The sequence below is a fragment of the Sardina pilchardus genome, chromosome 15 (assembly GCF_963854185.1).
Source record: "Sardina pilchardus chromosome 15, fSarPil1.1, whole genome shotgun sequence".
NCBI lineage: Eukaryota > Metazoa > Chordata > Actinopteri > Clupeiformes > Clupeidae > Sardina > Sardina pilchardus.
The window spans coordinates 7,822,663-7,850,482 of record NC_085008.1 but is presented as its reverse complement, the minus strand read 5'-3'; the positions used below and the strand labels follow the sequence as shown (position 1 = coordinate 7,850,482).

The following is a 27,820-nucleotide window of genomic DNA, read 5'->3' as shown; positions in this document are numbered from 1 at the left end:
CTCAGCCATGGCTTTGTACATGTCCATCCATAGGTTTTGTCCATAAATACTGTATGTTGAAAATACAGTAGATACCGCATTGCCTATTATGTTCTATTTGGAGGAATATGTTTAAAAAGTGAGACGATAATTTCCTGTATCTGTTAGGAGTCCGGAAGTAGCTAGGTTCTAACTCCAGTTTAATTATGTCCCATGTCCGAATGAGTGTATCATTGGCATCACACACAATGACAATAAAATAGTACACGTTCTATTTAAAAAATATATTTATCTTCTTGTATTGCTTATTCAGTGACAAGCCAATATTTGATGTAATGAGACACCTGTCTGATTTCCAATCAGAGACACCTGTTTCTCCATTGGCCTCCAAGTCATTTGTTCCCGTTAGCAATATGGCGGCGCTGTTGACGTACAGTACGTTCTGGAGTCTATTGTGGTCATACCTATGGGTTTGTCCCTTGAATGAACATTGTATTTTATAAACATGGGTTTTAAAATAATGAATACATATATACAGTACAAAAACAATAAAATATAATTCTATACAAAATGACCTTTTTCATATTTAAGTAGAAAGGAAGCATAAAGAAATGTAATGTCTTATTTTCTAGTGATTGCTCTCGCAATGAAATGTGGAAGCTCTGATCATTGAGAGGATTTAGGTCAGAACATAGCTCTGGTAGTCTAAATACATGTTAACTAAAACAATCAACTCAACTATGGCAAAATGGTTGAAATGAGCACAGCAATTAAGATTACACTGATCAGGACATTGCAGATCATCGGGACCATCTAGAAGATTCTGTCACCCACAATCTGCAAGAATTAAAACAAAACCAAACAAACAAAAAAGGGAATTATGTTTTTTTTTTTTTGCTTCAAAAAAGGTACTACAGTAATTTCCTGCATAAGCCGCATTGTGTATAGGCCGCAGGACAGTGTTTCATGGAAGTTAAAAGAAACAAAACCATATTAACACCATATTACGGTACTAAACAGCCTGTCTCTTTGGCACTGCAGTCTAGCTGCAGGTATACATGTATAATACCCTGGAGACCTGTGTTCAAGTTTGGGTGGGCTCACTGCTCTCCCATCATTACAATGTGCCTTTGATTGAACTGGAACAGCACCATACATTGATACATTGTGTCAACTTCTAATTCTAATATGTGTGGCTATCTTTTATAGTGTGGCCACTGACAGAGTTTGTGGTCAGTATTTTTTTCATTCATTGAATACAACACCATCTTACCTGTGTGAAACACAAATTGGTCTTTTTCGGGAAGTCATTTCTAAATACACAAACACACAAAAAGCTTTATTAGACACGCAAAATGACAAACATAAATATAGCCGCAAGCGGCGATGGCGGGCCCGAGCACCTGCGGTGCGGAGACCTGTGACATTTCGGAATCTAACAAAGCAACATGTGCGTGTTGGTGGGCATGTGCTTGAGCAACACACATGCCCACCAAATTTGGTCAATTTTCCTGAATGTATGTGTCAACCACAACAGACAACACGCTAGGTGGCACTATAGAGTCCCTAAGCCACACTCTAGGCCAGAGCTCTAAATCTGACAATCGATAGCAATAACGCACAAGCCCACCAAATTTGGTTCATTTTCGTAAATGTGTGTGTCAACCACAACAGACAATGCGCTAGGTGGTGCTATAGAGTCCTTAGGCCAGAGCTCTGTCTCTGACTTGCGATAGCAATAACACACAATTCCGCCAAATTTGGTTAATTTTCGCGAATGTATGTGTCAACCACAACAGACAATGTGCTAGGTGGCGCTATAGAGTCCTTAAGCCACACCCTAGGCCAGAGCTCTGTCTCTGACTTGCAATAGCTATAACACACAAGCCCACCAAATGTGGTTCATTGTTCGTCAATGTATGTGTCAACCACAACAGACAATGCGCTAGGTGGCGCTATAGAGTCCCTACGCCACACCCTAGGCCAAAGCTCTGTCTCTGACTAGCCATAGCAATAACACACAAGTCCACCAAATTTGGTTCATTTTCGTGAATGTTTGTGTCAACCACAACAGATAACATGCTGCTAGGTGGCGCTATAGAGTCCCGAAGCCACACCTTAGGCCAGAGCTCTGTCTCTGACTAGCGATAGCAATAACACACAAGCACACCAAATTTGGTTCATTTTCATCAATGTATGTGTCAACCACAACAGACAATGTACTAGGTGGCGCTATACAGTTCCTAAGCCACACCCTAGGCCAAAGCTCTGTCTCTGACTAGTAATAGCAATAACACACAAGTCCACCAAATTTGGTTCATTTTCGTGAATGTTTGTGTCAACCACAACAGATAACATGCTGCTAGGTGGCGCTATAGAGTCCCAAAGCCACACCTTAGGCCAGAGCTCTGTCTCTGACCATCAGAAGCAATTCCACATGTAGCTGCCAAATTACATCCAATTCATAACCTTTTTTCTGCCTATAACACCAACTTCCTGTTTCTTAATAAAACGCCATAATTCAAACCTTCGCCATTTCAATATACTTCAAAAATTCAAAAATCTGGTCGTAATTCCTCTCGGGCAACCCCTCAAGATCATTTTAGTGCTTGTATGACATGATTTCGATAAACCGTCTAGGAGAAGTGTTTCAAAATACGTGATGTGCAAAATTCATAATCATAATCATAACTCAAATTCTTTTAAGATTCACTATGTAGTTTCAATGTAAAAGTTGTTCAGATTAGTACAACACACAAGTCTACCAAATTTAGTTCATTGTCGTGTATGTATGTGTCAACCACAACAGACAATGCGCTAGGTGGCGCTATACTGTCCTTGAGCCACACCCTAAGCCAGAGTTCTGGTTCTGAGTAGCGTTACCAATTCCACACGTAGCTGCCAAATTTCAAGAGTTTGAAAGCATGCCACGTTGGTGAAAAAAGGCCAAACATGGAGCGTAAGAATTCCACTATAATAATAATAATCTGAGCAAAAACAATAGGGCCCGAGCACCGAGGTGCGGCCACTGACAATAGGGCCTTGCACCTACGGTGCAGCCACTTTCAGTGGCCGCACCTCGGTGCTCGGGCCCTAATAACTGCTATTTGCATGTGTGCCATACAGTTCAGGTGCATCAAAAAAAAAATAATAATAATAATAATAAAAAAATAGGATTAGATTATCTTGGAAAAGTTCATGTTGGTCCATCACTTAATTCACAAAGTGAAACTTTTATATTGACTAGATTTATTACATAGAAATTGAAATATGTCATGTTTTGTTTTAATCTTGATTATTCTAATCTTGATGATTATGATTTCACAACTCATGTTACAGCTAAATATTAGAATACAGACTTTACAACACTGAAATGTTGACCTGAGAAGAGATCTAATCAACTATATAAGTCAAAACAGCAGCAATGGTTTTCTGAGCCTTTATTCTCTCAGAGCTGTTTAGCAATCTGAAACAGCTGGTCAGAGATGCAAGGTTTAAGGTGTGTCCAGCCCACATTTCTTTAACGCCGTTGTTTTGTGATCAAAATACAGTGAAACCCCTTAAAATGATCCAGAATGCAGCAGCACGCTTGGTCTACAACCAACCCAAAAGGGCGCATGTCACCCCATTGCTCATCAAGCTGTCTACTGTTGGCCGCCTGCATCAAATTCAAGACTCTAATGCTTGCCTAGAAAGTACTCTCCGGCTCTGCCCCCACCTATCTGAATGCCCTCATACAGGCATATGCTACCACACGACTGCTGCGCTCCTCAGCTGAACGACGTCTAGCTCTTCCACCAGCACGCTCAGGCCAATCCAAACTTTTCTCATCTGTCGTCCCTCATTGGTGGAACGCAGTACCTGTTCCTACTGGAGTAGGGACATCCCTCGCCATCTTCAAAAAATGACTGAAAACCCAGTTCTTCAGAGAACATTTCACATTGCACGTATTGTGTTTTTTTTTTTTATTGTTGTCAGAATTGCTCTTAAAAGCTTTAAATGTTTTTACCATGTTGTAAGTCGCTTTGGTTAAAAAGCATCAGCCAAATGTAATGTAATGTATGCAATGATCAGAGGTCAGGTGCCAGGGTTGTTTTTATGTTTATTCATCCATCAGTCATGGGTGTGTTTTGGGGGCGTAACATCCTTTAAACTAATATGAGTGAGTGACATCTGTCATTCCCTGTAACAGCATTTACAACATCAAACAGCTCATTTTGTCAGTAAGCACAATGTATGCAACACAAGGATTCAACTCAACCATCCTTTACTAAAACCTACTCCACTACTGACTTTACTTAAGCTATTCTGTTAAGTTCTATTCATTTAATAAATCTAATATATATATCGCTACTCCGCGTGTGGCCTTTCCCTCCTCTGTTGCGTGCTTTGAGCCAGGCTTGTAACAAGTTCTACACAGTTATTTACTTTCACTATTGACTGAGAAGGGGTTTGAATTGAAAACAGTCTGAAAACAGGCTGCCAATAATGTTCAAATGACCGAATAAAAATGCTAAGGACATTTATCTTGCAGACAAGTTATTTAGGACCTGTTCCTAAAGGCTGCTTACATCTCATGCGTCTTCAGCTGTGCTTGATAGCCTACGCACCTTTCACTTCAGATCATGTTTTTCTTGGTCAGTGGTAGCCTATAATGATTTTTAGAGGGTGTAGGATAGTGATTTTTGAATCATATGCCTGACCACACTTATTTTCTTAATTGACACACCTGTGAGCTCAATGTTCAACTGAAGTGGAGTGCATGGCAAAAAATAAATCACTGAATTGGGTGTAAGATAAGAAGGTAAGTGTAAGAATCCTGTCTTGTCTTGTTTTCCGTCTAGTGTTTTTTCTATCATGTCTGCATCTCTTGTGTCTTCTCGATGTGCTCCTGTTTTGTTGTTGTCTCCGCCCCTCACCTGTCTCCAATCGTTAGTCCTGTTAATCCCTTGTTAAGGGGACACTTCACCGTTTTTTCATATTAAACTAAATTATGTTATTCCCTTAACTAAGACGAGTTGGTACCATACCAATGCGTGCACTCACTGGCTCTGTTGCGCGGCGCTATGATGATAGCACTTAGCTAGCCCAATGCATTCATTAGGATCCAAACAGAGATGAAGTTAGAAGCAACCAAACACTTCCATGTTTTCCCTATTAAAATACAGTTACACTAGTAGTCACACGACCAAGTATGGTGAGACAAAATAAAACCAGGTGCATTTCTAAGCAGGTAAGAGGGATAACTATATTGTGTGGCGCAGTAATATCCTCACTCTTGCACTTTCAGTTTCACTTTGGAGTGAGGATATTACTGCGCTAGTTGGGAGTCTAAGTGCTCCCAATGTTATTCCGCCACACAATATAGTTATCCCTCTTACCTGCTTAGAAATGCACCACGTTTTATTTTGTCTCACCATACTTGGTCGTGTGACTACTCGTGTAACTGTATTTTCATGCCACAGCCCCAGAAATGTAACGTCAGGGGTTCGGGGAGGGGATGCTACTTGGGTCGCTTCTTTAGGGCTTATTTCAGAGACCTGTTGCTTATTTTTGCTCACGTGACCTAGCAAAACTGATTGTGGTCCGGGCAATGGACTTTTCCCTGATATTCAATTTTTTTTAGATGCACCTGTGTATTAATTGTGTGTTCTCTGGGCATGTGTGTGTTTGCATTATGTATTGCTTGACCTGCAGTCTTATGATACTTACCAATATGTGTTAACACCACCCAGAATCCACAGAACACCAAGGTACACACCATAGAGCTTGTCAGCATAGACTCAAAACATGTGCAACCACCATACTCAAACACCTGGAATACACATATGCCTGCAACTGCAAATAAAAATAGGGGGAGAGAAGAAGAGGATTTTAAATACACAAATTTGTTGGAAAATATTATAATATTATGGTGAAAGCCATTTTCATGTAAAATCGGATTAATTTCTATCAGGGCTGTAATGAAGACAGTCTTTGTCAAGTCCAAGACCATGGCCTGGTTTCCCGATAACGCTGTTTACATACAGGTTTTCTATGATTCATATAAGTCAATCAGTTTCCAGCGAGCAGCGTGACATTTTTTTTCATAATGCGTGCATGAAAGGGTTAATTGTACAATTACAATTAAAAAAAATGTGCCTAGATTTCTAGGCTATGTCTGCAGCGCATTTCATGAAGATGCATTTGCCTTTGTTTCTTGCAGTGTGTTTTTTGTACCACGTTTCTCTGTTTGTACTTTTGTTCATTCGCATCATTTTGTATTTGAAACTGCTTTCTCTAACTGAGCGCATTTGGCCCTTCTCGGCCACCGTACTAAACTCTAGAATGGGTCACTCACTTATTCTTTTATGAACATAGTAATGTGCGTGTGTATGAACATAATGATATTGTTTACCTGTGAAAGTTGCCTGTAAGGCGGCCAGAGTCCTGAGGACCCACATCATGATGTCCCTCCTGAAAACCACAAGAGCACAACATTCAACTTCCACCTCTCTCACATCCTTGAGTTTGTAAGTGTTATTGCTGAATGCTGATGAGCTGAAATTCGAATCAGTTCACTGATACTTACAGTTCATGGCTCGGACCACAAAGGAGGAATGCAGCGATTGTTTGAATGAGACTCAAAATCATCGCAACACCTGTAAGGGCAGATGCAGTTGTCTAGACAGACACAGACACACAGACACACACACACAGTACTTTTTAATGGGTCATTCCACATCAAATACAACCTTACTCAACCCCTCTTCTGATATTGTGAATTAGTAATGTCCAAGTATTAGTTTGTCCAAGTATTAACAAATGGGGAGTTCAGAGCTACTTGATGAAAAGTTCATTGGGTAATTGTTTTAGGCTGTTGTTTAAGTATACATACTCCATGTACTGTGTACTGTATTTACATACTCCATTTTAGCTCTTGGAGTCAATAAACTTTCTTTCAAATTTGGACGTGTCCTGAGGAGACAGTACATGAGAAAAGTTGTGTCTAACTTAACATTGTTATGCTATCGACAGGGTGGCAGACTACTGCATTATATGCTGTTTACCCCAGACACCTCAAAGGTCATGCTTATATGCAGGTTACAACTGATGTATGGGCAATAGTCATGTATTTACAACACTAGCACAATGAATCTGAATCAGATCAGTAGGCTACAGACAGACGGACAGACAGACAGACAGACAGACAGACAGACAGACAGACAGACAGACAGACAAACGAACAAACAAACAAACCCCGATGAAAACATAATCTCCTTAGTGGAGGTAATGAAGAAAAAAGCCTGCATACTAGTTCAAGTCTATATCGCCCAAAACCTAGCCAGAGTGTCAGAAAGCAAATACAAGGCTGTTATGATGAAAAATATACATACATGGTTACACAGAAGGAAGAAAACTAATGCAATGATGACTGCACACAGGGAGAAAAGTGACAACATCTTGTATGCCTGAGGAGACAAAAAAGAGAGGAGACTGAATCCAAATGTCTGCGCATTATCTGGAACTTAAATCAAGATGTTTAACTTTTTCTTTTAACCAATAACCAAGTAGGTTTTTAAATATTTGTCAAAGCTATTTACCAAAAATAACTTCTAAAATGAAAATAAAATGAAAAAATAACTTTAAGTAAAGGGTTTGACCTACCAAGTGACTTATCAAATCCCTTTTGTAACCCAACAGGAAAAGTGCCCCCTCAGCATGGAGGAAGTGTGAAATAGGCAAAGCTACAGCAGCAACCTGGAATAAACCAAACAAAGCATCATAGGTAAATCAGAGCATGTAGAGATCTTTTAAAGACACAACATCAAAAATATTTTATCATATTGGAATATTTAGCATAATTTGAATAACGGCAAACTGTGAAGTCAGTCCATAGCGTCTTGTGCACAAACTAAAGCTATCATATGGCCACCAATGTCTGACATTTGTATTATTTAACTGATAGAGTCTCCTGTACGAAAGCAAAGGGAGATTCTCACACAAGTCCAGTGGATGTTACTGGCATTTCATATTTACTCGATGAGAGATTGTTGTTGAAACTGTTGATTCAAATACCTGTTGGAATTTATGAGGTACCTTGAATGTGGTTGAATCTAGAGAGGAAATTAGGAGATTAGTTCACTGATGGACTATTGTGCACTGCTGGGAGGACAGATTAATCATTAACATGGGTGGGCATTGTTATTTTGTATAACAATTAACTAAGATTACTAATTCATTAATCACTAATCACTTAACTAATTAATTAAACTAAGCACACATATTTTATATTTTATATACTGTATGCTTAAAATAACTTCATGCTATGCTGTTAAAAACTCCTAACTAAGACATCCTTTTTAGACATAATTCAATTACCTCCTTTAATATTATTTCACAACCTCTCATAAAATTATAAGGAAAATCAAACCATCCTCACTATGGTAGATATGATGGGTCTTTTCTAAAAAGATTCTTCAAGGAACATTAGTTTGAGCCTTGCTATCTTGAGGAAACAGATTACATGTCATCTGTATCTTTGACATTTAACCACTGACTATAAAATAACAACCTTTCTCTCACTCTCACTGAACTTCTAAATATTTCTTTCAAATCCCTGACAATTGTATTTGATTAATCGTACCATTTGCAAACGTTGATGAAATTGAGGGATCTGTTGTTGGGTTTTGGGTTCTGCCACAAAGCCTAGAATGCATATTGTCATTGTTGTAAACACCAGCACATTTACAGGGAAGCTGCACCAGGCGCGTAACTGAAGCGCTCCATTCGCAATGCATAAAACACATTTTAGAAGACCGGTCTATTTTTTTTCGAACGTACGCCCCACTGTCGTGTCTGGTGTAGCTACTTCAATTGATTATAGTGATAATTAACTGCTGCAGCATACACGTCACAAATGGATCGCTTCAGTTACACGCCAGGTGTAGCTGTCCTGTAAACACTGAAATTATTTATTTAGATAAATGGCATTTTAAGGTAAATGTTATCATACAAAAAAGAATTGGCATGTTACACAATCTATGAAGTTTTAAAATTGTGGTGGTATTAATCAACTTGCAGAATTGAAGAGTACAGTGGTGAAGTAGACAGCCAGGCTGTGGCAACACCAAAACAATCAACTCACAAGAAAAATGTTGAAATGAACTCAGCGATCAAGGTGATATTGATAAGGGTATGGCAGATCACTGGAAACAAAGTGTAGATTCTGGCACTCAAATTCTACAAAAATCAAAACAAAAAAATTAAATACAATTACTCATCATGTGCTCTCAAAATCTGTGTCAACAGTCATTTTTGAATTCACAATCATAAGTCTTAATAGTTTTACAGTGACAATACAGTTAGGCAAATTGTACTGAGCCCATTTTTCTCATTCATTCTCATTCACAAAACACCATCTTACCCCTACGGCCCAAAATGATGTTGCTGAGTCTCTTTCCCTTCTTCTATTTGAATTCCAGTCTGAAAACACAATGATTGACTTAGACTTGAATAATTGTATAATAACTTGTATTTGCATGTCTGCTGCACATGTGCTAAATGTGTGTTATGTGTGCTACCGTGTGTCCCCACACTAACGAGATGCAATGTTTTTATGCCCAAGACACTTAGGCTGCGTTTAGACTGCAAGTTTGAAGTGACCCAGATCCGATTTTTTGCTCTCATGTGGCACGCATCCGATCTGTGCCACGACAGTGTAAACAGAAAAAAAACACATGAATTCCGATCTCCTCAGATCGGATACAGGCCCCTTTCGTATGTGGTTTTAAATCAGATATGGATCGGATTTGTGTGCATGTGTCTACAGTCTAAACAGACAAATCGGATATTCCAGTGCAATGCGTCCCACACGTCATTCATCTGTGACAATTTTGCGCCTGGTGACGTTAGGTTACAATTCCAAGTGGGCGCGCTGGCGGAGCGTGTTAAAAGTTGCCCTATTGATACTTTGATAGACTATTACGTTTCCGTAGACCATGTATTGAGAATAAAACATTTGTAGCCTACCTAATTAAATACAATCGTAGGCCTATAGCCATCCAAATATGAATGGTCTACTGCAAATAGCCTACAACCAGAGATATTAAGCAAAAAAGTGCCAAATTCAAGCATCGCGATTTGTAGGCTATTAGCCTATTTTTAAAACTGCAACTGCAGTTCTGTTTGTTTAACTTTGCTTCGTGAAATTTGAATGTGTAGACTTCAATCACATGTCATTCATTTCGTCAGTCCCTCGATCTGTTTCAAGTTAACATGAGTGCCATTTGATTTGTATAGTCACAGCAAATGCAATTAAATGAAAATAAAAAACATGACCTAGACCTGTGCGGGTTATTGCATAGACAGTAATAGAGTTAGTTGTAACACCGGTCTCTGGCAAAATGAACTGATTTTATAGCGCATGCACGAGCAATTATGATTGCGAGTTATGGATTATTTTTATGTGCCGCGATCACACCCAAAGAAAGTTAACACAGCAACTTAAATAGGTGTTGGACCAATTGCTTCAGACATGTAAGAAATAAGCAGTTCATCGACTATATTAACAGGTTTTATTAAGTCGATATGACCAAAATAAGCCTATTTAAAGGTTATTGTGAGCTAGCATAATACCGTATGGTCTGCAATGGCTAATCACTCATACAACTAGCTTTAACCAGGCGCGTAGGAACGTAGTTAGCATTGGGGGGGACAAGAATGTGGTGTGTCGCGCGCGCAACAATTTTTATATTAATAAATAAAGGGGGCGAATTATAAGTCACACAAGACACAAAAACCTATTGTTGACGTTTTAATGGTGCTCTGTAAGATGCCGGTTTGAAGATATGTATTTCAGTCTTCTTCTTTGATCACCTATTTTTGGAACTGAACATCTGCACATATTCAGAACACATTTCTTCCCTGAAAACGCACACAACTTATGCTTATTGTTTGGACTTATGGACACTGAACTTTGTTTGTTTGTGCTTTACGAAGCTTTAGTAGCCTTCACCTCAGCGCGTAAATTGCGCGCTAGGTGGCCACGAACTCATTGCTTAATTTGTGACACATTACAGTGTGTAGGCCTATAGGAATATATTCATAATTCATTTGTGTTTATTCATTTGTTAGATTGTTGTATATTTGACGTAGTTTGTAATCATTCTGCCCGTTTATCTTAAGTCAACCGAGGCCTTCAATGCGGTTGCTCATATCCGCCTGTAACCTATGTGCGTCGTGACAGTGTGTAGGCCTACTCTTGATTATAATAAGAGGCAAATTGTTACATATTTATTATTTTAAAAGCATATAATATAGGATGAACAAAGTGTGGACTTGCTATATTAAATCTATTTGCACGTCCGATTTTGCAAGTGACTACATTAAAAAACCGACAGCCGTCTGTAAGACCAAAGACCAAAACTTATTTAGGCTATCGTAGACTAGGCTACTGTATTCGCCCACAGTAGGCTATCCTCTTAACTTTTTCGAAAAGAATGAAAGAAGGCAGTATAGGCCTATTAAAGATATGGACTGCGAGATAGCCTTCAGCAGCTTTAGGCACTCAAGGTGAGGAAGTGCTCCATGCTGCATTATTGAGACGGGCTTCGTTTCGGGAAACATTCTTAAAACACAATGTGAAAGACCTCCGATGCGCACTGATAGCTATAGTTATGGGGCCGTAACTCAGGAGGATATAATTGAGCCTATAAGAAATCAACAACGTCTGTAGCCTACTTTGCAGCGGTTTTTTTTCGGAGGGGGGTCCAACATTGCGGGTGTCCCGAATCCCCCCCCCCCCCCCCCCCCGGTTCCTACGCGCCTGGGTCATACATTTGGACCTTTTTTGTTGATTATATATGAAAACAGATGTTAATTGTGTAAGCCAGTAGTGTTTTGTGTTAAAATATGTTATAGGATTCACGATTTTAGCACTGTTACAACCATGACGCTATACTGTTACAACTACCTACCGCACTTTTTTATGGCTGCGTAGGTTGGAACAAGTAGCCTATGTCACTGAAGTAATTAACAAACTGCAACATATTTGTTACATTCTGTTTCAACTTTCATGGAGTAGAGATGTATGACGCTGTTCTGGTCAAGTTTCACTGCTCTCAAGTCTATCGTCTTTGAGTAAAGCTAGCTTGAACTGAAAAAATAAAAAAAAAATATGATTTGCTGGTTCTCCCCTACAAGAAACTTTTAGCCCATGCGCATGCGGGCCATTTCAAGTGTCTGGCCAATGTAAACACACATGATCGGATTTGGGTCACTGGCGAAAGTAGATGTAAACATGCAATCAAAAAAATCGGATATGAGCACAAAATCGGAATTGAGCATATCCGATCTGTAGTCTAAACACAGCCTTACATGCATCTGCACTCGCCTATTATTTGAATTCACAGGCAAAATGCAACTAACTTCACTGTGGTGAACACATAGGCAACCAGAAAACAGTTCTACACAGTTATTTACTTTCGCTTGATTGACAAAGAGTTACAATCGAAAACAACATTTACCCCAATAACGTTTGAATGACTGAATACAAATTGTAAGGGTATTTATCCTGCAGACAAGTTTGAGACTTGTTGCTAAGGGCTGCTTACATGTCGTGACCGTGACCATCTTCAGCTGTGCTTTATATGCACCTTTTGCTTTAGACCAGGTTTTTCTTGGTCAGTGGTGTAATGATTTTTAGAAGGTGTAAGATAGCGATTTTTGGATCATGCACCTGACCACACCTATTTTCTTAATTGACACACCTGTGGGCGCAATGTTCAAATGAAGTGGAGTGTATGGCAAAAAAATGAATCACTGAATTGGGTGTTGGTAAGAACAAGCCCTGCATCATGCTTGACGTCGGGTCCTCAGTGTGGTCAGGGCAATGGACTTTTCCCCAATATTCAAATTCTTTGAGATGCACCTGAATGTGTGTTTGCACTGTGTGTTGTCTAGGCATGTGTGTGTTTGTTCAATGTCTATGTTGATACAATGCTTTACCTGTAGGCTTATGATACTTACAGATACAATTTAACATCACACAAATCCCACAGAACACCAAGATCCACACTGTAGAGACTGCCATCATATACTGAAAACATGTGCAACCACCATACTCAAACGCCTGGAATACAAATATGCCTGCAACTGCAAATAAAAATGGGGGAAGAGAAGAACAGGGTTTTCAAGAGACAGAAAACATGATAATATGAATGTTGAAAGCCATTTTAATGTCAAATCTAACCCATTCATTCGAAAACGTATCTTCACACAGGAAACCTTTGTAGGAGTACAGTATTCAGACAAGGGCCGCGTTTCCCAAACGCGATCTTTCTTAAGGACTTAAGAAGGCTCCAAAGAAGGAATCGCTAAGAAGGAGCGCTAAGATACGGGTGTTTCCCAAACGCGTTCTTAACTGCCTTCTTAGGAGAATCTTAAGATCAAGCCAAAGAAGCTTCTGAAGAAGCTCTTAACGAGAGCTGTTCACCACGGTGGTGCTGAAACGGAATCAATCGATGCCAGGCAAATCGATCACCCACCCCTTTAAAAGCGCACAAGTCATACACAGCGCCCCGTGTTCCCCCTACAGGTGCAATTAGGCTACGCATGTATCGTGTGTGCGTGTGTGTTTGTTTGTGTGTGTGTGTGTGTGTGTGTGTGTGTGTGTGTGCAGGCCCGGGTGGCTAATCGGGAGATTCGGGAGGAATACCGGTGGGCCGTAAACGTTTTGGGCTGGTGTGAATATCGTGAGCTTAAATATATTGTTTTTGAAGATAATTTGCTGCGCCCTTGCAGCACTTCTGCAGCCTGGGCTGTGCGGTCTGCCAAAAAACTCAAACTAACTGATAAAACAGGGTGATTATCAATATAGCAGGTCTATTTTTTATTAGCTCAGGCCATTCATATATTAACTCATGCAAGACGCATCCCATCTCTCTTATAGATAGTGTGGTAGTAGGCATGTGATGTAGGCTAGTCTACTTTATTAATATCCGAGAAGATGTAACCCTCCAGCCCATGTGGCCTGCGAGTGGGGTGCACATATGCATTAATGTAAACCGGACTTTTACATCGCGGACTTTGGCAACGCCTAGAGTAGGCCACTGTAGCAGGTGAAGCCTCATTGGATTAGGTTCTTAGTTCAATTACATCTGTTTCCTTGATATCCGTGGAATACCACAGGGTTGTTGATGTTTTTTGTATGTGAAGTATTATAAACTCATATGCAGATGTGTTGAAAACTTAAACGTGTAATTCAATATTATTTTTTTAAGTCTATGTTTCTTGCACCAGTGGTCCACAGCCACGAGTGCATTGCAACATTGAAAATTGTTTTATTGTTTAAAAAAGTGGAGGATACATTTCCCTGACGCAGCTTGATCACTAAAGCCTAGAAATCTAGGTGCCCCTAGCGGCAGGCTATGATCACTGAGCATTTGATCGCTAAGAAGGCTGTTAAGAGTGGGTCAGCTCAATCTTACGTTTCCTTCTTAGTGAAAGATCTTCTTAAGCTAAGAGCGACTGTGGGAAACACGTTTTTCTTTCACAGCGTTCTAAAGAGCGCTCCAAAGAAGATCTTGGCGTTAAGAGCTTCTTAACGTGTTTGGGAAACGCGGCCAAGGATGTCAAAGATTATAAATGGAGGGGGTGCAGTCAGAGCAGCAGCCTGAACTTCTTTGCCACTTGCTCTTTTTGATAACTTGTTCTTTTTTACTTTGACCCATTCTAGAGTTTATTCACTTCACATTCTTTTTGGCTCACCCTAGAACGGGTCACTATGACCACAGTAATCAACCTCTGTCAGGATATTGTTTACCTGTGAAAGTTGCCTGTAAGGTGGCCAGAGTCCTGAGGACCCACATCATGATGTCCCTCCTGAAAACCACAAGAGCACAACATTCAACTTCCACCTCTCACATCATTGAGTTTGTAAGTGTTACTGCTGATGAGCTGAAAATCGAATCAGTTCACTGATACTCACAGTTCATGGCTCGGGCCGCAAAGGAGGAATGCAGCGATTGTTTGAATGAAACTCAAAATCATCGCAACACCTGTAAGAGCAGATACAGTGGTCTACACAGACACACACACAGACACAGAAGTACTTTTTAGTGTGTGTAATGGGTCATTACACATCTAATTCAGATACTACATATACGCAAGATTGGTAAACCTTCCTACTCAACCCTCTCTTCTGATATTGTGAATTAGTAAATGCTTTGTCCAAGTATTTACAACCACAAAGTTCAGACCTAGTTGAGCTGTATACCAGGGCTGCCAAGTTTCATAAAACGGTAAGCAAAAGAAAAATTGAAGAAAAAGGTTGGATTTTTCCTCATTTTATTACTTAAGCCATTAAAATCAATTTTAAGCCATTAAAATCAATTGCCAATAATTTCAGCCATGACTGTATCTCATAGGTGTCCCGATAAAATAGTATTTCTTGTCTCTGAAGGATAGAATATTATAATGTAGTTTTAAGTCTACTGTATATCACTCAAAACCTAGTGTTAGAAAGCAAATACAAGGCTGTTATGATGAAAAGTATACATACATGGTTATACAGAAGGAAGAAAACTAACGCAATGATGACTGCACACAGGGAGAAAAGTGACAACATCTTGTATGCCTGAGGAGACAAAAAAGAGAGGAGACTGAATCCAAATGTCTGCACATTATCTGGAACTTAAATCAAGACTTTTTCTTTTAACCAATACGGTTAAGTAGGTTTTAAAGGAGAATTCCGGTGTGATATTGACTTAAAGTGTGTTGAAATATGATACCGAGTGTGAGCGATTGTCTCAGAGCTGATCTCGACCTGTCAGCTGTTCTCCGAAACCCGGCGGTAGCTCAGCAATAGTAAACCAGGTTTTCAACGTTTGTGCCTCGGGCATCGGCTTATCCATGCAAATAAATCACTGTTTTACACGATTTATGAGGCTCAAAGTAGCTCCACACTTTATTGGTAGACTTCTGAGGGCCCTGACATTTAAAACGAGACATCGAGAACTTTGAAAAAGCACTGGTTGTTTACTTACATGACTGTTTATTCAGGCAGTCACTTTCGAAAGTTTACCGGTCGCAGCCATCTTGAATTTAGTCACGTGACTGATTCATGACTAGTGCACGCATAGACATAGCGATTACGTGAACCAGTCACGAATCAGTCACGTGACTAGATTCAAGATGGCTGCTACCGCTAAACTTTCGAAAGTCTACCAATAAAGTGTGGAGCTACTTTGAGCCTCATTAATGGTGTAAAACAGTGATTTATTTGCACGGCACGCCGATGCCCGAGGCACAAACGTTGAAAACCTGGTTTACTATTGCTGAGCTACCGCCGGGTTTCGGAGAACAGCTGACAGGTCGAGATCAGCTCTGAGACAATCGCTCACACTCGGTATCATATTTCAACACACTTTAAGTCAATATCACACCGGAATTCTCCTTTAAGTGGCCTCCATCTGGTAAATAGACATCTATATATATATATATACTGTATAAGAAAAGAGTTTGACAACCTACCAAGTGACTGATTAACTCCCTTTTGTAACCCAAAAGGAAAAGTGCCCCCTCAAGATGGAAGAAGTGTGAAATCAGCAAAGCTACAGCAGCAACCTGGATAAACCAAACAAAGCATCACAGGTAAAGCAGAGCATGCAGAGGTGTTTTAAAGGCAAAGCAACCTCAAAAATATAATACAGTTTTTGCCTATTGCTTACACACTTCACACATCATCAAGCAGATGACTATCCACACTTGGCCTTGAGGTTGCACTCATAGATCATTCATACTGATCATGTCAGATGTAACTGATATGTCATGATGGCCAGTACTGCCATGATGAATTTAAATGTGTTACACAATTCCCATCATTCTGCAGTAATCATATCATAGAGATCCAAATCTAAAATATAGCTGCAAGCAGCAATGGGGGGCCCAGCTTTGGAATGGGAGAGTGGGTGTGTGCAAAGGGAACCCCCCCACGACCACCATAGGTGCTCAATCTCACATGAGTCTCGTATTAATGATGCACATTGTCCTGAATGAAGGAAAGGAATTATGTTGGTGTGTGCGTGCGCATGTGGGTGCATGTGTGTTCACATAGCGGTCAAAATTTGCCAAATTTATTGAGGCTTCTCTTAATTGGGTTCTGAGCACATGTACTAAGTTTGGTCTTGATACGTGAAAGCTTTGCTGAGATAAAGGTTCACTTCCTGTGTGGCAGCTTTGCCACCCATTTTTATTGTTAAAAAATGTATGAATCTTGACCAGTTGATGGCGCTGGAGGTTTGAGGTTTGGAGTCTGTAAGTTGGTGAAAGTGCTTAGAGCTCTGAGTAGAATAAGTGTGCCAAATGTCCGAACTTTTTACTGTACGGTTGCAATCGACCAATCAGAGCTGTGTAATAATAAGAAAACGTAGAATCACTATGGGTTGCTTCGCTGCTTGGCCCCCAAAAATTCAAAATTCTTACTCCTGAAGTTCATATCCTTCCTTATTATGGGGCAATACAGTAACTCAGTATAAACATAATAAGCATAATGCGTCCGTATCTCCCCCAATACCGAAACACAATAGAAGGCTCAATCACACTGATACCCAATTTTTGTAAACTTTCAAGTGTCTAGGCCAAAGTAAAATTGAGAAAGCAATCAATTTTGCATTAAGCCAAGTGAAAGAGAACTTTGGAAGTTTCAAATGGGGTTCTCCTTAATTAGAAGCAGCCCTCAAATTTAAGTACATTTTACTCATTGGTTTACACATTCTTTCTTGTGTACACAATTCTTACTTGTCATGATGACTTAAACAAATATTTCACTCAAGCTGAAATTAGTTAATTAAGTTATCTCAACCCAAAATACAATACATAATGTGTGCTAATAACTCAGTTGAATGACTTATTTCCACCTACTGTAGTACCAAACTCAAATGGTTCAAGGCGTCCAGTTTCCTTGAATAATTTGAGCTAAATTAGATTCCCGGGCTTTACAATGCTCAAATAATTAAAAATCTAATTTGAGTTAAGCTAACTTCCCAGGTTTTACAGTGTAAGAAAAGGGAGATTCTCACACAAGTGCAGTGGATGTTACTGGCATTTCATATCTACTCGATGAGAGATTTTTGTTGAAACAGTTGGATTCAAATACCTGTTGGAATTGAGGTAACTTGGATGTGGTTGAATCTAGAGAGGAAATATGGAGATTAGTTCACTGATGGACATTGTGGTGCAATGGAAAACAGATTAATTATTCACATGAGTGGGCATTTGTTATTTTGGTATAGAAATCAACTATGCCAACTAATTCATTAATAACTAATTACTTAACTAATTAATTAAACTGAGCACACACATTTCATAAGTTATATGCGCTTCTCCTAAACGAGACATCCTTTTCAGATATAATTCAATTCCTTTAATGTTATTTCACAACCTATCATAAAATTATAAGGAAGTTCAAACCATCCTCACTATGATGGATATGATGTGTCACTGAAAATTGTATTTGATTAATCGTACCATTTGCAGATGTCGATGAAATTGAGGGTTGTGCTGTGGGGTTTTGGGGTCTGCTACAAAGCCTAGAATACATAGTGTAGAATACACTGAAATGATTTAAAGGGATAAATAGCATTTTAAAGGTGAATATTATGAAAAAGTAGAATTGTGATGTTACACCATCTATGAAGTTTTCCCTTGTAATGAAATCAGACGAAAATTGTGGTGGTATTGATCAACTTGAAGAACTGAGGATTATTGAGATAGCATTCTCTAAACATTCTCGAAATACATGTTTGTGGGAACAAGAAACTCACAATAAATGATTAAAACGAGGACAGTGGTGAAGCAGACAGCCAGAGTGTGGAAACTCCCAACACCAACCAATCAACTCACCTGAAAAATTTTGAAATAAGCCCAGCGATCATGATTATGTTGATCAGCGTATGGCAAATCACTGGGAGAAAACGGTAGATTTTGTCACTCCAATCTTTCCAGTCTGAACACACAAACACAAAAAATGGACTCAGACTTGAAAAATGAACATAACAACTCGTTTTGTCACATGTGTGTCCACAATAAGTAGATGCAATGTTTTTATGCCTAAAATATTTGCATGCATCTGCATTCGCCTATTATTTGAAGTCAAAGGCAAAATGTAGCTAACCTCATCGTGTTATAGGCAATAACACTATTGACTGATAAGGGGTTACAATTGAAAACATACCCTGAAAAAAGCAACACTTACCCCAATAATGTTCAAATGACTGAATAAAAATGGCAAGGACATTTATCCTGCAGACAAATTATTTGGGACTTGTTGTTAAGGCCTTACATCTCGTGCATTTTCAGCTGTGCTTGATACTGTACGCACCTTTCACTTAAGTTTTTCTTGGTGACGTAATGATTTTTAGAGGCAAAGATTGTCTAGTTACCAAGATGACTCATAAAGGCATTTGCCAATGGAACAAAATGGCTCGTAGTTTCAGACTCCAAAACAGGCGTGTCCATCACGTCAAACATAAACTTTAATCTGAATAAAATATAATTTGTAAATATGATGCATACTATTCTATTATCATTGTGTGTGATACCAATGAAACACTCTTTCGGACACTGGACAAATAAATCAAGTTTGAAGTTAGGACCCAGGGGCACCTGCAGGAATAAATGCTATGGTGGTTGGGTGAACCCTGCCTGATCTGCCAGCGATTTGGATTTTGCCCTGCAGCTCAGGCTGGAAACCTGCACGCCTAACTCCCCTCCCCCAACAACAACAACAACAACAACACCTAACATGGACCTACTCATTTGGACAACTTTATACAGCCCTATAAAAGGCTAAAGTTACCTTTAGTTTTGTTCTACAGTAGTGCACCGTTCACATATGGCTTTTAACAGCTGTAATGCTAGCCTAACGTTCTGACAAGGACACCAATTGCATTCCTTGTTCTTGCCAATCTGAAATAACTCCTCTAACTTTTCTGCCTCCATCCCTTCTGTTTTCGTTGTTTAAAAAAACGGGTTATATCCATGATGATGAGTCTTGATAGATAGCCGAGTAACAGAAAACAACAATTAGCCTAGTTGCGTGCCTGTGTGCATATTCACTCTCCTGCTCAAACAAAATGTTTATCTCTTTATCAAACATCTCTGGTGTAGGATAGTGCTTTTTGAATCATGTGCCTGACCACACCTATTTTCTTAATTGACACACCTGTGGGCTCAATGTTCAACTAACGTGGAGTGCATGGCAAAGAAAAATAATCACTGAATTGGATGTAAGATAAGAAGGTAAGTCTTGCGTCGCACTTGGCGTTGGATGTACAATAGGGCTCTCAGTGTGGTCAGGGCATGGACTATTATGGAATATTATTTTTGAGTTTGTTTATATTATGTTGATACAATGCTTTACCTGCACAGACTTATGATACTTACTAATATATATGAACACCAAACAGGTCCACACCACAGAGCCTGCCATCATATACTGAATATATTTGGAAGCACCCTGCTCAGACACCTGGAATAGAAATATGCCTGCAACTGCAAATTCAAATGGGGACAGAGAAGAAGAGGATTTTAAACAGACAGAATTTGTTGGAAAATATTATAATATGAATGGTGAAAGCCATTTTAATGTCAAATCGAATTCATTTCTAAAACATGTCTTCACACACAGGAAACCTTTATAGGGGTAAAGTATTAAGACAAGAGGAAACACACTTGCTCATCATGATCAGCTAGACCTGAGAGTTAGACACAAACCTTTATCACAATAAGGAAGGCCATGCTTTAAAAATACCTGCAAATAGAGCCTGCTAATGATAAACTACAGTATATCCAGCCAATATTGTTCTCAACTTGATGAACAAAATGAAACAAAATATGTATAGGTACTACTCAGACTTTCTTATCAACACTATCCCTTACGAAAATTAACCATGGTAAATAACCATGTTTTTTCAAATAATCGTTGCCTAAAACAGAGGAATATAAAGGAGCAACACTCTCCAGAGCGGACAGATACGCAGTGGGTTCCAGCAAAAGCAGAGGCGGGGGGCTATGTATTTACGTTAACAAAGACTGGTGTGTGAATGCTGTGTTAGGGTCCAGCTCTGAGCTGGTGGAATTTTTAATTGTGTCCTGCCGTCCCTTTCACTTGCCGAGGGAATTTAGTAATGTAATAGTAGCCGGCCGATGTCTATGTAGCTCCTAACCCCAACGCAAATACAAATGAAGCACTCCGCCCCCTACATGATGCCATCAGTGGGCTGTTGACAAAACACCCAGACAGCTTCGTTTTGGTAGCGGGGAACTTCAATTACACTAGTTTGAAGACAATGTTCCAAAGTTTCAAGCAATACGTGGACTTTAAGACAAGAGGAGAAAATATTCTGGACTTAGCCTATTCAAACGCAGTCGCAGCTAAGGCATATAAGGCCATCCCTCAGCCCCATCTTGGTCTGTCAGACTATAAATACATACTGCTGGTCCCAGCATACAAGCCCATGCTGATTAGGGCCAAGGCAACTAAGTCCCAGACCAGGGTGTGGCCAGACGGAGCTGCCTTAGTACTTCAGGACTGATTTAGTCGTACGAACTGGAAGACAAATATAAACATTGAGGAGTATGCAGATACGGTGAGGATGTTACTGCATTAAAGACCTCTAGTACGCAACAACCAAAAACCTTGGATGACTGCTGAGGTGCGCCAGCTGCTAAAGGCCCGGGATGCAGCGTTTAGAGCAGGGGACAAGGCTGCCCTCTGTTCAGCTAGATCAGTGCTCACCAGGGGGGAAGCAGCAAAAAGGAGCTATGCAGGAAAAATCCAGGAAAACCTCTGTAGCACGGGCTACACCAGGCAAATGTGGAAGGGGATTCAACAACTGACTCAGTACAAGACTAGGCAGGGGATCGAGGACAGTGAGGCTTCTCTTCCAGACAGGCTCCATGAGTTCTTTGCCCGGTTTGAAGCACCAGGGGAGGCGACAACAAGAGAGACTGGACCCTCCCTCCCTCCCTCCAGTCAGCCAGCTGTGGTCATCAGCTCAGCCGATACCAGGAGAGCCCTGACCAGGGTTAACCCACGGAAAGCGGCTGGCCCGGACAACATCCCAGGGAAACACTTTTTCGTTGTGTTTTTTTTACCTTGGTAATGAACATCTAAATCTAAATTAAATCTAAATCTGGATCTCAATATAAAATCATCATTTCACAATTGATCTTAATGCCTTAATTAAATAAATTAATACAATCAAACCGCTAAGAACACCAATTTTCTTTGTGATTGTAGAATGCATTGTAAATAAATAAATGTTCTTCCTTAAATGCTAGGGGGAAGGAAGTTTTTGACCCCTATGTTAAATTCCCATAGGAGCAGGAGGATTTTCTATATCTTTTTATTTGTAAAGGCCAGCTATTTTATGGATCCAGGATATTATGCATCCTGATAAAGTTCCCTTGGCCTTTGGAATTAAAATAGCCCCATATCATCATCACACACCCTTGACCATAGATTGGCATGGTGCTTTTTCCAGTAGGCCTATTAGCCGGTTTGATTTGCATTGAGCTCAGGGTTCAGGTTCAGGTTTACTTTATTGTCCCCTCAGGGAAACTTGTCTTGCAGACAGGTATGCATAAATAACACAAAAATACACAAAAGGACACAAGAAACAAAAATACACAAAGAACACAAGTCACAAACGCCTATCAAACATTATGTGCAACAGAGCAAGTTGTGCAAATTGAGCAAGCGAATTGCACTGGGGGTAAAATATTTTTTTGTCCTATAGGACTTATAAAAGGGGACTCAATGAGCATCAAACAGGCTAACAGGCTAAAAACTTCCTTCCCCCTAGCATTTAAGGAAGAACATTTATTTATTTACCAAACATTTTTCAATCACAAAGAAAATTGGTGTCCTTAGCGGTTTCATTTTTACAATGTTTTTTAATTAAGGCATTAAGATCAATTGTCAAATGATGATTTATATTCCTCTTTTTAGGCAACTTCAGCATGGTATCAAATACATGTTCTCCCTACTGTCTCTTACGGTGCCACAGAATACTTATGCTTTCAACTTGTCTAGTGCTTTCAATTGTGCTAACTACAGCTTTCCTCAACACATAACGTAAACCAAAACACACAGAAAAGAACAGCTACAATGCAATACAATAATTAGAAGTAGGCCCTAACTGTGACGTGTGTGCATTTCAGCATGGCAGGAGCTTTAGAGAGGCAGGAGCATCAAAGCCTTGGTTTCTCGGCAGTTCAGTTTTATTAAATTTGGCAATGGTTAATCCAAAAACAAAGCATAATCCAAAACCAAAAGTCATATTGGCAACATGATCCATCTCCTGCTGAGCCTGCCAAGCTAATTGAGCCCCGAGGTGAGAACAGATGCACACTTTAACTAATCAGCTACAGGTAAAGAATCACCATGATTTACTATAGTAAATCCATGGTTACTGTTTAAAAACCATAGGAAATCATAATGAATTTTCGTAAGGGATTCCGACTAACCTCTCTCTCTCTCTCTCTCTCTCTCTCTCTGTCTCTGTCTCTCTCTCTGTCTCTGTCTCTCTCTCTCTCTAAGGCCAGTCTATTTAGACTGCACTGAGCAGCAGCTTGAACTTCTTACTCTGTTTGATGAGTTGTTCTTTTTTACCTTAAATTCTACAACAGGTCACTCACTTGATCTTTTTGGCTCACCCTAGAACGGGTCACTATGACCACAGTAATGTTAAACAACCTCTGTCAGGATACTGTTTACCTGTGAAAATGACCCGTAAGGCGGCCAGAGTCCTGAGGACCCACATCATGATGTTCCTCCTGAAAACCGCAAGAGCACAACATTCAACTTCCACCTCTCTCACATACTTGAGTTTGTAAGTGTTACTGCTGATGAGCTGAAACTCGAATCAGTTCACTGATACTCACAGTTCATGGCTCGGACCACAAAGGAGAAATGCAATGATTGCTTGAATGAGACTCAAAATCATTGCAACACCTGTAAGAGCAGATACGGTGGTCTACACAGACACACACACACACAGACACACACACACACACACACACACACACACACACACACACACACACACACACACACACACACACACACACACACACACACACACACACACACACACACACACACACACACACACACACACACACACACACACACATACACACACACCATAGATACCAGTACTTTTTAATGAGTCATTCCACATCAGATACACCAGACTGGTAAACCTTCCTACTTATACATTGATTTTGCAAAATTTCTTCCGCTATGAGGTTAATACAGGGGGGCAGTTAATATGGTGTTAATATGGTTTTGTTTCTTTTAACTTGCATAAAACACTGTCCTGCGGCTTATTCACAATGGTGCTCATATGTGGGAAATTACTGTACTCAACCCCCTCTTCTGATGCTTTGTCCAAGTATTTACAACCGCGAAGTTCAGATCCAATTGAAAAAGTTAATTGGATAATTGTTTTTGGCTGTCGTTTAAAACATAGTATACATACTCTACTGTATTTATATACTCTTTTTTAGCTCTTGGAGTCAATAACCTTTCTTTCAAATTTGGACGTGTCCTGAGGAGATGAGAAAAGTTATGTTCAACATAACATTGTTATGCTATCTCCAGGGTGGCAGACACCCGCATTACCACTGTTTACCCCCCTGCTTTTAATTATAAAACACATAATCTTGTATTGACTGCACCTTTGTTTAAACCATAGCCAAATGTAATATGAATCAGATCAGTCCTTCAATCAGAAAGAAGAAAAATCCTGCATGCTAGTTCAATTGTCATTCTATTGCATTGCAAAAAAGAAAAGTCAGGGGCGTCCAATTTATCAAACCATATCAGGTTACAATTACTTAAAACAGTCTAGTTTTGAATGAAACACAACCTCAACATGTTCAAATAGTCATTCTGATTGAGTAATCCATTTTTCTAATTGAATCAAGTGAGGTAAGTGTATACTAGGGGGTAAGGGAAAGACGGTTTGTCACATTTACTAAACCACAAAACATGAAATTAAACAAACTCCTGTTTTTATACCGAAAGTATTCACATGAGTTTCTTAAAGAGGACTATGCTAAGTATGTTTCCAAATTCAACGAATACTCTGTGACCCACCATATTCAAAGTGGCCTTTTAACATTGATGTTACAATACGTACATCTGAATGTCTACTTTCCATTGTATGCTTGTATAACAAAATGATGCTGAAATTACATAAATAGGCTACTTCACTTTATCAATTTCACTGAAATCACTTGATCACATTGGGTTATCACAGCATGAATCGGTTTCAGACCTACATTTCATTCATGTGCAACTGATGAAATTAAGTAAATTAAGCCATTATTTTTTTTCAGTGTATGGTTGTCAGTTTTCAAAAAAAAAAATGAATAGCTGGATTTACTTGATTTTATCATGTACAGCGGTTGCACATGAATGACTGATTCATGCTGTGACAACCCAATTTGATCAAGTAATTTCTATGGAATTGGTCAAGTAAAGCTAATATGAAGTCTTTATGAAATTTCAGTGTCACTGTGTCATACAGACAGCATGGAAATTTGGCATTCAGATGTACTTAGTATTGCAACATCAATGTTAACACATTCGTGGTGGGAACATACATGTAGCATGGTTTATCTCAAACCATAATTTAAGATAAAACTCGACTCCAAATTCTACTGGTCTCTTTAGTCCTCCTGAAGAAACTCATGTGATAAAATGTGCCAACACTGTTAGCTGCATGATTATCTCAGTGTTCTGGCAAAGGCTCATGGGAACACAATGTAATGGTGACACCAAGGCATCTCATGTGTTCATTTGCCTTACTGGTTCAGTACTTGGGTGCTTCACATTGAACTAACATGATTTTGTTGGATGAATTCATTGTTGTGGCAAAATATGTCAGTTCAACGTAATAACATTCTTGTGAAAGAAAAGCTTGAGTTTGTTTAATGTAATGCTTCGTGGTTTAGCAAACGTGACAAAAAATCTTTTCCTTTATCTTACTTGATTCAATTAGAAAAAGTTGATTACTGAGATGGTAACGTAATATGAATTGATACATTGGACTGCCCTGACTTTTTCTTTTTTACAGTGTAGAGGTGATGAAACTACCAAATCTATCTCATAGGTGTCCCGAAAGAGAATTAATGATATTTCTTGTCTCCGAAGGATAGAATATTATAATGAAGTTTTAAGTCTCTATCACCCAAAATCTAGAGTTAGAAAGCAAAATCAAGGCTGTTATGATGAAAAGTATACATACAAGGTTATGCAGCAGGAAGAAAACTAAGGCAATGATGACTGTACACAGGGAGAAAAGTGACCAAATCTTGTATGCCTGAGGAAACAAGAAAGAGAGGAGACTTATTTTAACCAATACGTTAAAGTAGGTTTTAAGTGTAATTCATATGGTGTGTGTGTGTGTGTGTGTATACATTATATATTGTGTGTGTGTGTATATATATATATATACAGTATATATATATATATACAGTATATATATATATATATATATATATACTGTATATACCTTAAAGCTTGTGTATGAATGTAACTTACAGAATAAAATATATGAAATGGCAAAACAGGTGTTCATTATGGTGGTTGCATAAATAAATTGCCAAATACACCCAGCATTATAGTAAACAAACAAGACAGTATTTATTGACTAATAAAAGTGAATATCTAAAGTGAATATCTAAAGCTTCAAAAGGAAGCGAATCGAGAGAGGAAAACAATACCCCTGAGAGACTGCAGGCTGAAGTTAACCGAACGTTAACGTTCGCTAGCCTGTTAGCTTAGAGCTAAAACAGTACCGTAATTTCCCGACTATTAGCCGCGGCTTACACATTGATTTAGCAAAATTTCTTCAGCTATGAGGTTTAATACAGGGGGGGCAGTTAATATGGTGTTAATATGGTTTTGTTTCGTTTAACTTGCATAAAACGCTGTCCTGCGGCTTATATGCGGGAAATTACTGTAGCTACCAGTGTGGAAGTACACAACATACAATAATCCACAGAGAGAACAGTACAGTAACACAGATAAAACAATCGTGTGCTAACAAATCGCAAATGTACAAAATACACAATGAGGAAAAGCAGCACGAAGCACAGCCATATTCGTCAGTGGGGGTGACGCCACATTCAGACAATAGAACCTAGTAAACGTACTAGAAGAAGACCATGTAGCAGCTGAACAGGTGTCAGACAAGGGAGCACCACCCAACGCTGCCCAGGATGTAGCCACAGCACGAGTAGAGCGCCCTTTAAGGGGCGCAGGAGCAGCCTGTCCCCGACGCTGATGCGCAACAGAAATGGTCTCCGTGATCCAATGGGAGAGCCTTTGCTTGGAAACAGCTGCACCACGGCTTCTCCCATCAAAGCAAATAAACAGTTGATCAGAGAACCGCCAGGGCGAAGTAACAGATACATATCGCTGCAAGGCACGAATGAAGAAAAAGGCCTATTCACAAACAGGCGACATAACTTTAGGAAGGAAGGCAGGATTAGGCCACAAGGTCACAGAACTGCCCTCAGGGCCCCAGTGCATGCACTGAGGGCTAACCGACAGGGCATGAATTTCACCGACCCGTTTTGCAGTGGTTATGGGCAACAAAAAGGCAGTTTTATACGATAGCCATTTAATGTCACATGTTTCCAGCGGCTCAAAGGGAGCTTCGCATAGGGCATTCAAGACAAGGAGCAGATCCCATTGTGGACACTTCAGATGGCTAGGCGGACGAAGACGAAAAGCACCTCTAAGAAAGGCCGTAACGAGCCTGTGCGCACCCACAGATACACC

At 39.6% G+C, this 27,820-nt stretch overlaps 1 protein-coding gene across 1 annotated transcript; it reads right to left on the bottom strand.

Annotated features, from left to right (window-relative positions):
* Window positions 1-575: 575 nt before the first annotated feature.
* On the bottom strand, window positions 576-18,534 carry LOC134102638 (uncharacterized). Its single transcript, XM_062556812.1, has 18 exons — window positions 18,487-18,534; window positions 18,116-18,150; window positions 16,492-16,584; window positions 15,521-15,595; window positions 14,948-15,039; window positions 14,783-14,841; window positions 12,988-13,113; window positions 9,386-9,444; window positions 9,107-9,201; window positions 8,606-8,667; window positions 8,038-8,075; window positions 7,627-7,719; window positions 7,356-7,430; window positions 6,551-6,642; window positions 6,377-6,435; window positions 5,692-5,817; window positions 1,253-1,292; window positions 576-816 (listed from the first exon to the last, which is right to left on the bottom strand). The coding sequence occupies exons 4-18, from the start codon at window positions 15,584-15,586 to the stop codon at window positions 780-782; spliced, it is 1,119 nt and encodes a 372-aa protein (XP_062412796.1). The 5' UTR covers window positions 15,587-15,595; window positions 16,492-16,584; window positions 18,116-18,150; window positions 18,487-18,534; the 3' UTR covers window positions 576-779.
* Window positions 18,535-27,820: the final 9,286 nt, after the last annotated feature.